This window comes from Bos grunniens, chromosome 14, assembly GCF_055505025.1.
Source record: "Bos grunniens cultivar Pamir isolate PY7600 chromosome 14, Bosgru_T2T1.0, whole genome shotgun sequence".
Taxonomy (NCBI): domain Eukaryota; kingdom Metazoa; phylum Chordata; class Mammalia; order Artiodactyla; family Bovidae; genus Bos; species Bos grunniens.
The window spans coordinates 4,977,310-4,989,207 of record NC_141178.1 but is presented as its reverse complement, the minus strand read 5'-3'; the positions used below and the strand labels follow the sequence as shown (position 1 = coordinate 4,989,207).

Genomic DNA, 11,898 nt, shown 5'->3' with positions numbered 1-11,898 from the left:
ATACTGCTCAAAAACGAGGAACTTGACTCTCATCTTGTATGTCTTCGAAATGTACTGTCATCAATAATATATTGAGTTGGCCTAAAAGTTTGCGTTTTTCCCTAAGATTTTACAATATACTACAAACGGCAAACCCAATGTATTACAAATGATGAGTGGTTCTCTTATCTGATTTTAAATTAACATCATGATATTGGTTCTGATCTGCCTGTAAATATGCAAATTATTCTCCTGACTCAATTCCTGTTGCTAGTATTGCTTAAGTGTCCAGCAAGGGTAAAAGCTGGGAATCTCAAATGCACAGTCCTTTTTAACTGGAAATTCAAAGCATCATGTGTGATAACTCAGCCATATCTTCTACTAACATGAGAATGACAGGGCTTGGTTTTGCAGAAGCTAAGATTTTGATATTTCTCTTCAACAATATAAGAGAATAAAGCAATTGGAATTGACCTTACCTTTGTGAGCTTTTTTAAACAATACCTTTTTTTTTAACATGCATATACTTCCTGATAGGTAAAGATGATGAAATAGTGGGCTGAGTGACTAACACACATGCACAAAGGCAGAGACTTTCTATAAAAACCCTGTGAACTGCGGTTTCAGTTGTCTATCGCACACTCAGTTACAGTCAGTTATTCCAGGTATTGTCTTTGTTTTCAGGAGAAGAAAACTAAGTAGAAGATCATGGCAAGTCCTGACTGGGGATATGATGGTGAAAACGGTAAGCATTCTTCTGCTCATGTAGATCAAATAACGGCTTCTTCCCTTTTCCAGGAAAAGAGATATTGAGCACTTAAAATAACGGTAAAGTCATAGATTAATGGTTTGAAGTGCCTTTGACTTACACCAGCTTTGCATACATTCTCAACAGTTGTCCTTAGGGCCCATGATGTCTACAAAATGTATTCTGCCTCTTTTCTCCTCTCTGCCTCTCAGCCTCTCTCCCTCCCTATGTATAGAGGTTTATTGCTAACAGCAAAATAGGTACAGTCTGATCCCATAGACTATGAGACTTCTGTTGACAAAGATACTATTTGCCAGTGTAGCATAGAAAAGGGGCATTCTCACACCTGGGATTTCCATTAAGCTAACCGGAATACCATTTGAGATACCTGAATAAATCTTAATCTAGTAAAACTATATTCCTAAAACTTGGACTCAAGCATTAGATCAGTTTTGATTGTAATCATGTTCGTCCTGGTAGGTCCTGAACACTGGGGCAAGCTGTACCCCATCGCAAATGGAAATAACCAATCTCCTATCGACATCAAAACCAGTGAAACCAAGCGTGATCCCTCTCTGAAACCCCTCAGTGTCTCCTACAATCCAGCCACAGCCAAAGAAATCGTCAACGTGGGACATTCCTTTCATGTAAACTTTGAGGACAGTGATAATAGATCAGGTGAGCCAAAAGGTCCTTCTAATTTTTGTCTTTGACTTTACTGGGGAAATGTAAACAGCAGGGCTTTCAGAAACACGAACACCCATATGCAGTGGGTGCACACGGGTAGCATTGATGCCATCTACTGGGGTATCTTGAAGTTTTAAAATATTTCCAAGTGTTAAAGGTGATTCTGGGGACTCCCAGCTCGGTCTTTTTTCAGCGTTCTTCTCAGTGACTCTGTTCCATCTCTTCTGGTTTCCAATATCTTTATGCTAACTTTACACCCTCTGAATAAACAGTACTTTTTCGCAAAATTCTGGAATCATCATGAATATAAAAACTGAAAAGGCAAATATTTTCTAATTGAGATGAGGTTGGACGAGTGCATTAGGGAAGAAATACAGATGAAGAGTATATTTATTTTTTGTGGCCAGGAAAATGGCTCCATAACAATGAATTGCTTCAGTTCAGTTGAGTTCAGTCACTCAGTCGTGTCCGACTCTTTGCAACCCCATGAATCATAGCATGCCAGGCCTCCCTGTCCATCACCAGCTCGTGAAGTGCTTGGGTACCAGTACCAAAAAAAAAAAAAAAACTGGTCTTGGGTGTATCTTGCATGGAATCATTCTGTGCATAAGTATTTTTGTCTAGCTTCCCCTCTCCCTATTAGATCATAGTAACTGAATTATCTTCATCTCCCAGAATCTAGCATACTTCCTCGCTCACAGGAAAAATCTCAAAACTGTTTACTGAATAATTTACTAAATGACAATTTCATAAATCAGCTCTACTGTCAAAAGGCAAAGTTAGTCATAGCACTTTCCTTCAAGGTTCTGAGCCTAAGTTTTAGACATCTTGGGGCTACGTCCTTTGTTAATATTGGATTAGGTCTGGTACTACATGTGTTTTATTACTCGTATGGTTGGACAGACTCTCTACAGCAAAATGATCCTTCAGTGTTAGAATTTTAAAAGTGACTCTACCATCCTGCTGGAACTTTCTTTTGGTCCCTGGCTAGGGATTCTCAGTAAAGCTGTCAGAATACCCTCTTGTATCTTGATCAGTTACAAGATACATGCAGAGTGATTTGTTACTAAAAATAAATTGCTAGATATCTTAATGCATACTGTCCATTACTGTCTGTTGAAAGAATGAATGAATTTATAAACTAAAGCAGAATCAAGGAAAGAGCTCTAATCCTAGAATTCACTCATCTTCTAATATGTTTTCCTGAAAACAGGAAAAGATAAAATTATAGCCCATGTGCTGAGAACCATGTAACTCACGCACCATCTGAAGGTGCTCTGCACATCTGAAGCCCATCATTGTGGACACGGGGAAAAACCAACAAGACGGAAACTTTAGACTACTGGTTATTTTCATTTCTACTCGCCCCAATTTAATGTTAATTTGTATTAAATGCAAAGACAAGCTGGAGCTCATGACTGTAACACTAATAGCAGTTTCCTTTTTCTTCTAGTGCTGAAAGGGGGTCCTCTATCTGAAAGCTACAGGCTGCGGCAGTTCCATTTTCACTGGGGCATCACAGATGACTGTGGCTCTGAGCACTTAGTGGATGGAGCCAAATTTTCTGCAGAGGTAATGTAGCGTAGTAAGTGAGGGGGAGCCATACAGAGCTCTCCCGGAAGTAGCACCCTTATAACATGTGGATGTGTGTTAGTCGCTCAGCCATGTCCAACGCTTTGTGACCCCATGGACTGTAGCCCGCCAGGCTCCTCTGTCCATGGGATTCTCCAGGCAAGACTACTGGAGTGGGTAGCCTATCCCTTCTCTAAGGGATCTTCCCCACCCAGGGATCAAACCAGGGTCTCTTGCATTGCAGGCGGATTCTTTACCTATCTGAACCACCAGGGAAGCCCCCCTTATCACTTAAGACACAATTTCAACGGCTCCAAAGGAATGAACATTTGGGGGCCTGTAAAGAATTCCTAGGCTCATTTAAACTTAAACAGTAACACACTGCATTTGGCAATAGGGAAATTTTTTCACGTGAGGGAGGCAGGTGAATTTGCAGTCAAACTCCTGGGCCTCAGAATCCGCTTTCATTTCAGAATGTCTCAGAAACTGCTGCCTGACATCAGACTAACCTCAAGGGGAGTTGCTGCTGTCCTTTTAAAGCTCTGAGCCCCAGGGGGAACACACCATCATTCTCTTCTCATTTAAAGGTTCGAGTGTGCACACACCCACAGCAGAGGTGTAACCAGCCCAAGACACTCCATAAGATTCGACTAAGAGGGCCAGTTTAACCTCAGGAGTCATCACAACGAGTAGCATACTCTAGACGAGGGTTTGGGGCTCCCTGGCAGCAGGCCACTACCCTCTGGCCTCTTGACTTGCCTCCACATGGAAGTCTGTGATTCAGTTCAAGACATTCTGCCTGTATATCCACAGTAAAATCAAGAAAATGTGCATCAAACTCTCAACAGAGGGTATGGAGACTGAAAACAAAAAACTTTTGTTCTTTGTATGCATGACTATTCAATAAGTTTGTACCAGCACAGACTGGTTGGCTTTTTTGTTTTACTCTTGTAGAATGAATCTGTAATACACATAGTTTTGCAACAATCTTTTTTTTTTTTTCATTTACCAATGATCATGATCATTTTTCCAAGTCAGTAGGAATTCCTAAAGTCTGTACGGTATTTCCATGTATGCATATGTTAGAATTTATTAACTAACTCCTACATAGGAACAATTGCAATGCCTTTCGCATTTCATTCTGCTGTTGTTTTTTGTTCTTTACCAAAAAAATGGGTAATAAATACATTTGTACAAATATCTTACACACTGGTGAAGGCAATTGTGTAGGGCATTTTTGTAAGAGGGATTGTTAGGTACAGAGTGTGTAGTATTCATTTTGATACAAGACTTGGGAATAGTATACAACTAAAACTTACTTTATGTTACACTAGAAAGCCAGGCTAGGAACTTTCAATGGTGCAGAAATCTATTACATGTTTTATTTTTTCCTATTTATTTTTCATAAAATTGAAAGTGGACTGAAATCAAATGGGCTGAAAGTCTAAATTAGTAATAGTATTACGTCTGGGGGAGGATATTTGGCTGTATCTAAGAAATCCGGCAGTTGGTGATGGACAGGGAGGCCTGGCCGTGGGGTTCATGGGGTCGCAAATAGTAGGACACGACTGAGCGACTGGACTGAACTGAACTGAAGAAATCTGAATCAATGAATCTCCTATCTAATTTGAGAAAAGTGAAGTTAATCCAGGCTGGAGGCGACAGGCACTAATCACTAAGTTCGACATACGAGAGGGTAGGGAGGGTGGGAGGGAGACCAAGAGAGGGGAGTGGTGGGGAGAAAGACAGAGCAAAGACAGAGAGGAGACGTGTGGGTGGCGGGGAGAGGACTGCTTTGGTTTAGAGTCATCCAAGCGACCCAGTGATCACTTGACATTAGGTGGACAGAAAAAGACTTTTTCAGGAGTAGCATTTGAGTTCAGCCATAATTCAAGTCAAAATTCTCCCATTTTGACTTGACTTCCCAGAGGAAAGTCAGCAGTTATGCAAAGCCTTAAAGCTGTGGACTAAATGCAAGGGTCACATCCATGCGCTGCGCAGAAGCATGGATGCCAATCAGTGGAGAAGAGTAAGAATGAATAACTGCAGTTTTCAATTGAGCAGTTAGATGGAAGGTGATGCCTTTTCTTAAAGCGGGAAATTGAAATGGATCTGGAAAAGAGAAAGTCAAGAGTGCTAGTTTAGCTGTGTTAAGTTTGAGATGCATATCAGGCATCCATGTGGAGGTATCAAGAAAGCATCATGAAGACATGCACATGCACTTGGATATACAGGTCTAGAGTTTCACAGAGAAGGTAGGCAGGGGATGTTGGTTTGAAAGGTGTCTGGATACGATCAGGAGAACCTGCCCTTGGCCACCACTCCAGACATCTCAGGAGCCCCTTCTCACAAAGTTACCGGGTACCTCAAGTTAGAAAATTATTTCAGTTTTTGTCTCCAAACTAGTTAGCTAGAAATACTTGATCTTCTCACACCAAACAGAGAGGTGTTTGGTTTTTTTGTTTTGATATTGTGGAAAAAAGAAGTTCTACTTACTGGTTCCAGGATTTGCAACGTGCCCACTCTGTTCAACTCTATTTTCTTAAGAAAACCCTTCTTAAAAGTGCAAACATAGCCCTTCCCATGCCCTGGATAAAGGGTCACACAAGTTTTGTTTACCCAAGCCAAGATGTATCTGTATATATCAACATGTTAAGGTCTAACCTGCTTTTTCCCTTCACCATGGTATGAATAACTGGTCCATCATGCTGTGATTTTTAGCTTCATTTAGTTCACTGGAATTCTGCCAAGTACCCCAGCTTCGCTGATGCCGCCTCGCAGGCTGATGGTTTGGCGTTGATTGGCGTTTTGGTGAAGGTGAGTCGTAGAGCCTCTCGGAGCTCTGCTAAATTTATTCCTTACCAATGAGACTGCAAACTAGGGTGAAATAGAGCAGAGGGACATTTGCATCTCTCTTCTTTGAAGTGTGCCCGTCTACTAGTGACTGCACAGGTGAGCAAGCAGGTCTCCGGTATATGTTTGTTCCGCTGGACTTTCCCCTCTTGAAGAGAGAAATACATTTCAGGCAGAGATGAAATGGGAGGCTGTTGATGGTGGCACTAATTTTTTTATTTTTCAGCTCATCTTCCACTTTTCTTCTAAACTTTCTACATCACGGAGTCAGGAGTTTATCAATTTAATTTTCATCTGAAAAAAATATGAAGAGGACTTCTGTCCCATAAAGAAAGTTGAACTGATATTTAATATGGAAGATTCAAATCTTCTGTAGGGGAGTCCCTGAAAAGTCCTATAGGGAAATTACTATTAAATTCAGGATATTTGGGTGACTAACTTTTGGAATTATAGTAATTCTAGTGAATCTTTATTGAACACTTGTAACATATTATTCATTTTACTGATTAGAATTAATAGAACAGGCCAAAGAGGTTTGCTTTTGTATTTTAGTTGTGCTAAATTCCTGTATTTTGACTTGCATATCTTTTCTTCAGTTACTGGTTTTAATTTTTTTAAAAGTAACTAAATAGAATTTTACTTGGTAACCAGTTTTATCTCACACTTTATTTTTTTAATCTCCAGGTGGGTCAGGCCAACCCAAACCTTCAGAAAGTACTTGATGCCTTAAAAGCAGTTAAAAATAAGGTAAATAGACTCATTAAGTTAGTTTAAATCAGAGAACAAGAATCTACAGAACCTCAGAAATCATTTAATTGCATATTTGATGTGAGGAGTAGGAAGACCTGAGCAAAACCATCAATCCGAAAATCAAGGTGCTGCTTACACGTCCCTCGTTTCTGAGGTCTCTGAGCAGTGATTTATTTGGGTTTCATTTTTCATAGTTACTGCTTATCTATTTCAGCAAGATGAAGCCTGTAGAAGAATAGTTTTCATAGCTTTTTCATACATCATAACTATGATGCCCACTGTCAGCTGAGAAAAAGATGGGTTGTTCTGATATATTTAACCTTAGCTTCACCATTTTGACAATAAAGAGTTAAATCATTGTCAGAGATTTGCCATTGTCATTTACAGTTTGTAGAACTATCATACCTTTATATAAAATAAATCTAGTTCATGTTGAGTCCAAAAAAATTACACTTTTTAAAGTGAGAAAGTTTACAGGTAAATAAGCACTCAATTCAAGAATGTAAAAGATGATAAATGAAAAGAAAGTAGAAGGAAATGATTAATTAACATGAAGTAAAACATTAATAAAATAAGAAAGAAAATGAATAAATACAGGTAAAATTTTTTCAATAAAGTGAAAAACTAATTCTTTGGGGAAAAAACAACCAAAAAAGGGCACTTTTGGCACGTTTGATGATGGGGGGGAAATAGAAATACAACAAATTATTACAAATAAGGAAATGGGTGTTAACTCAAGATGCATTAGAAGGTTTTAAAAGAGAAAAGTTTGTACAGTGGACCCTAGAGCAACATGGGTTTGAACGGCACAGGTCCAGTAACCTGTGGATTATTTTTTTGATAAATGCTTGCTCCAGCACCACACAATGGTCCCCTAAATGAACCTGCTGATGCACAGCCACGATTATGAGGGACGACCATAAACTTATGTGCGGATTTCTAACTGCTCAAGAGGTCAGCACCCCAACCCCTACATTGCTCAAGGGTCAGCAGTACCACACTACATGAGCAAATTCGAAAATTTAGATCACATAGAGGAATGTCTAGGAAAACGTAGAGAAACTGACTCAAAATATGTTGAAAGTCTAAATAGACCAATAATATAAAAAGAAGTAAAAAAGAATAGTTTAAAAAAAATGTACCTAATAAAAGAAACCCTAGGCCCAGACCACTTTATGGGGAAACGTCACACAACTTTTAATAAACAATCATGCTACTTTGAACTAAACTGCCTAGATTAGGGGACCAAAAAAACCTAATTCAATGAATTAATTTAATTTAATGAAATTAATTTAATTTAATGAAACCTAATACACAAACTGGGTAAGAACACCACAAAAAGGATATCATAGGCCAATCTTACTTAGCAGTGTAGCTAAAAGAAATATTAAAATAGATTACAGCAAATCATATTCAACACTATGTTAAAAGAGCCATGCTTTCAAACTAGTAGAATTTACCAAAAGCATGCAAAGATGATTCAGTATTAAACTATCTCCCAATATAATCCATTACATTAGCAAATTTCACTTGTTAGATGCTTGAAAAATGTTTGATTAAAATTCAATATCCATTCCTGAAGAGTAAAAGAGAGAAAGAAAAATATTCCTCTAAAATTTAAACTGAACTTAAGAAAGAATATCAAAGAGAAATTTGAAACAAGCATCTAACTTAGTAGTGAAATATTTGAAGCATTTTCATTTCAATCAAGAATAAGACCAGGGTGTCAATTGTGACCACCACAAATGAATATTCCAATAATTGTCCATTCAATGTAGTTAAATAAGGAAAGAAATGAGCACATATTAGGATAAATATTAGAAAAGCAGAGACAAAGCTATCATCAAATGTAGAGATATGATCATTGACATCCACCTGGAAAACTAGAAAATCAACATAATTAATACACAAGTTCTAATCAAGTTGACTACATAAAATATTAACATATGAATATCAATTTATTTGTATATACCAATATGACCAATCAGTAGAGAAATAAGAATAAAGAATATAGATGATAAACAAATGTTTAACCTTTGCTTACACTTAGCCAAATGAAGAAGGAAGAAGAAGATCAGTCACAATTCTAGTGTAGCGTATTTTCAGTCCTCTGTTACTTTTACTGTTTATATCTAGAAACATGTTGTTGTTTAGTCACTAAGTGGTATCCAATTCTTTGTGACCCCATGGACTGTAGCTCACCAGGCTCCTCCATCCATGGGATTCTTCAGCAAAAATACTGGAGTGGGTGCCATGTCCCTCTCCAGGGGATCTTCCCCACCCAGGGATCAAACCTGTGTCTCCTGCATTAATGGGCAGCTGAGCCACCACAAACATACCAGTCATGCAATACTATATAGTAGAAAAACTGATTAAATTCTTTGCTAAGACCTATCTACCAAATAATATGTATGTCATATATACAATGATGTAAATATTTTACATCAGGGCATAATGATATATTGCTTATCTTTTTCTTTCAGAACAAGAAAGCTCCATTCACAAATTTCGACCCCTCTGTCCTCCTGCCTCCATCCCTGGATTACTGGGCCTACTCTGGTTCACTGACTCACCCTCCTCTTCACGAGAGTGTCACCTGGATCATCTTTAAAGAGACCATCAGTGCGAGCTCGGAACAGGTAGAGTGTCAGAGGGGCATGTGCGGGAATTGGAAGTGCAAAGCAGGAATATCAGTTCAATTCATACTGAGAGAAATTATTACTGCCATTCGATTTTAGAGAGTTCCCTTTGCCTTTCAACTGAAAAAGATTTATTAGTGACATCAGATCTATTTAATAGTCAAAAAGTAGAGTGTATTTGTAAGCACTTTTTTTTCTTTATGTAGAGATTCAGAATTCCTGCTCTTCTTTTCACCTTAATAAGGAAAAATCCAACTTCTTCGGGGAGCTGTGACTCTCCAGTGGCATACCTTGATCGCTGACATTGGTTTTCCATTCTTTTTTAAAGCTTAAGCTCTTCAATATTCAGTAAAATATCTCATTAATCACTGTTTATAATTTTGATAAAAACTGCCATTGATTGAGCAGCTCTTTTCATCAGGTGCCTTACGTACATTCTGTCAGTCAAGTCTCACAGCAAACCTGCAGTGTGACCTGTTAGTATAAGAGCTAACACTTCTTTAGCATAAGCTACATGCCAAACACCATTCTAAGACCCTTATCTGTGTTGAGCCATTTAGCCTTCACCAAAACACAATGAAATAGTACCGTATAGAAACTGAGGCGCCAAGCAGGGAAGTCTCTTATCCAAGTGTGAGAAAGCTGGAATGCTAATCCAGTCAGTCATCAATAATTTAAGCCAAATGCTTGGTGCAAAGACATGTGGAAGTACTGTTGGCTTCCTCCCTTTCCATCAGTGAAACCATTGCAGTCTTCAACCTGATTTTCTAAATAACATTGCATCAATCATATTAGGAAAAAAAAAAGTGTTCTGTGTGACATCAATAGCTTTTGCTTCTCTAAACATGTTATCCTTCCCCCAAGCTGGCGCAGTTCCGCTGTCTGCTAGCAAATGCTGAAGGCGATGGAGAACTCTGCATCAAGCAGAACCACCGACCACCCCAGCCTCTGAAGGGCAGGACAGTGAAAGCTTCATTCTGATGGGCCCAGGAGGAAGCTCATCTTCCCTCAAGAAGCACAGCTCTGCTTCTGACATAATCCTAGAAAACAAGCTTTAAAAACACGTTTATTTCAATACTAGCAAGACAGCCTGCTTGCAAATGCAAAATCTTTTTCTTCTTTCTGTTGAACTCAAATAGTAATCTGGAAGTTCACTAAACTTGAGCTTAAATTCAAATCTATTGCATTGACTTCCTTATCTTGCAATTAAGGCATACTTGATTTCTTAATGACTTTTATCCCTTCCCATTTTATTCTGTTTAATTGGACCAAAAAGCATTTTATCCCTTTCTTCTTGTCTATTATGTACTATACTTTTAAATGGCATTAGGTTTCTACTCTATTTACATTCGAGAATCTTATGCTTTCATTTGCAACATTATTCTGATGCAATATCAGGTCTATTACTCAAATATAATGACCTAAGAGCAGCTTGAGATGAAATGTTAAGAATTCATTTGCTTACTCTTGAAGACAAATATGCAGCTACGATGACAACTGGATTTTATATTATGATGAAATAAATGGCCCAACATTGCTACTGTTTGTGTGCTCTATTATGAAAACCATGTATCTCATATAAGAACTGACACTTCTGGTTATTCCTCCACCTGTTAGCAAGGCCAATGGGGCTGTTCCATCATTATAACTAGTTAGCCTACATGAAGAATCTGTACGTCAAATTTGGAAGAAAAATCACCTGTGACTTATTTTTAAAAATAATGAAGGAATCACTTGACTTAGAATCATATAGAAACATCACATAATCTTTTAGTCTGGTGTGTACTTAACCTGAAGTCAGTTCTTTCTGAAGCCATATCTACACTCAGAATTCTACAAATCTTGTGTTCAGCGTTGAGTTTTGTGATTTACTTATTTCTCTTCTTTAAGAAATCATAATGGCAATCAAAACCCACATCCATTCCCATGTTCCAGTCTTGTCTAATGTCACAGAATCAGTCAAAACTTCTCATGTAATCATGGTTAAAAAGACAGACAAACCAGATTCTTTATTGCTCTGAGGGCAATAAAGATCCTAGGAGACATCTTTGTACCTCAAAATCCTAGGAAATTTTTATTTGGAGCCCAGAATTTAAGTGAATCTTTATTAAAAATGGCAGGGCCAAGGAGCACTTCATTTATCTCAGCCCCCATAAGCATTCTAAAGAATTGAATACTTTCTTTGCAAACCTACTCTGACTGTGTGTTTTAATATATATTTGCCAGATATTGAGAAGGCCTGAAACAGGCTTGATAAAATTTTCAGCTTAAGTTATCAAAGGTCAACATGAGGGCCAAAGAAAGAGGAGTATGATTTTAAGAAATACCTTTGCAAAAGAGGCTCAGGACCTATAATGTTTGAAAGTATTTTCTGAAAATAAATCGAACAATTTAAAAATAAATCTCATGGCAAGGATAAGAAAAGGACCTGACTTGATGATCCATATTTTTTTTAAGAAAGTTAAAAATGGATTCCAGGATTTAAATAAGTCTGTAAGTCTTAGTATGGAAAGGGCAAAGAAGTGACAGAAGATATATGATGGTCATCAAACCTTATCCCTTAGCTAAATGCCAGTTGGAAAGCGTGGTTCCCGGTTACTTGCTTCTGCCAGAATTTCACATGTTTGGCAGAGCTCGCGAGGTGCATTATGGGAGCTGTCCACGTTTCTC

The 11,898-nt window shown here is 38.2% G+C and overlaps 1 protein-coding gene across 1 annotated transcript; it reads left to right on the top strand.

Annotated features, from left to right (window-relative positions):
* Positions 1–608: 608 nt before the first annotated feature.
* LOC147358976 (carbonic anhydrase 1-like) lies at positions 609–10,768 on the top strand. Its single transcript, XM_086335818.1, has 7 exons — positions 609–724; positions 1,208–1,405; positions 2,868–2,986; positions 5,708–5,803; positions 6,524–6,586; positions 9,073–9,228; positions 10,093–10,768. Exons 1-7 carry the CDS (start codon positions 688–690, stop codon positions 10,207–10,209), a joined length of 786 nt encoding a protein of 261 aa, XP_086191944.1. The 5' UTR covers positions 609–687; the 3' UTR covers positions 10,210–10,768.
* The last annotated feature ends 1,130 nt before the right edge of the window (positions 10,769–11,898 follow it).

What these genes read in the sequence shown, in the direction of transcription:
- LOC147358976 (XM_086335818.1), top strand. Translation starts at nt 688, where the DNA reads ATGGCAAGTCCTGACTGGGGATATGATGGTGAAAACG. An exon ending in GGACAGTGATAATAGATCAG is followed by an intron (nt 1,406 to 2,867) that starts GTGAGCCAAAAG and finishes TTTTTCTTCTAG; the next exon opens with TGCTGAAAGGGGGTCCTCTA. An exon ending in TGATTGGCGTTTTGGTGAAG is followed by an intron (nt 5,804 to 6,523) that starts GTGAGTCGTAGA and finishes TTTAATCTCCAG; the next exon opens with GTGGGTCAGGCCAACCCAAA.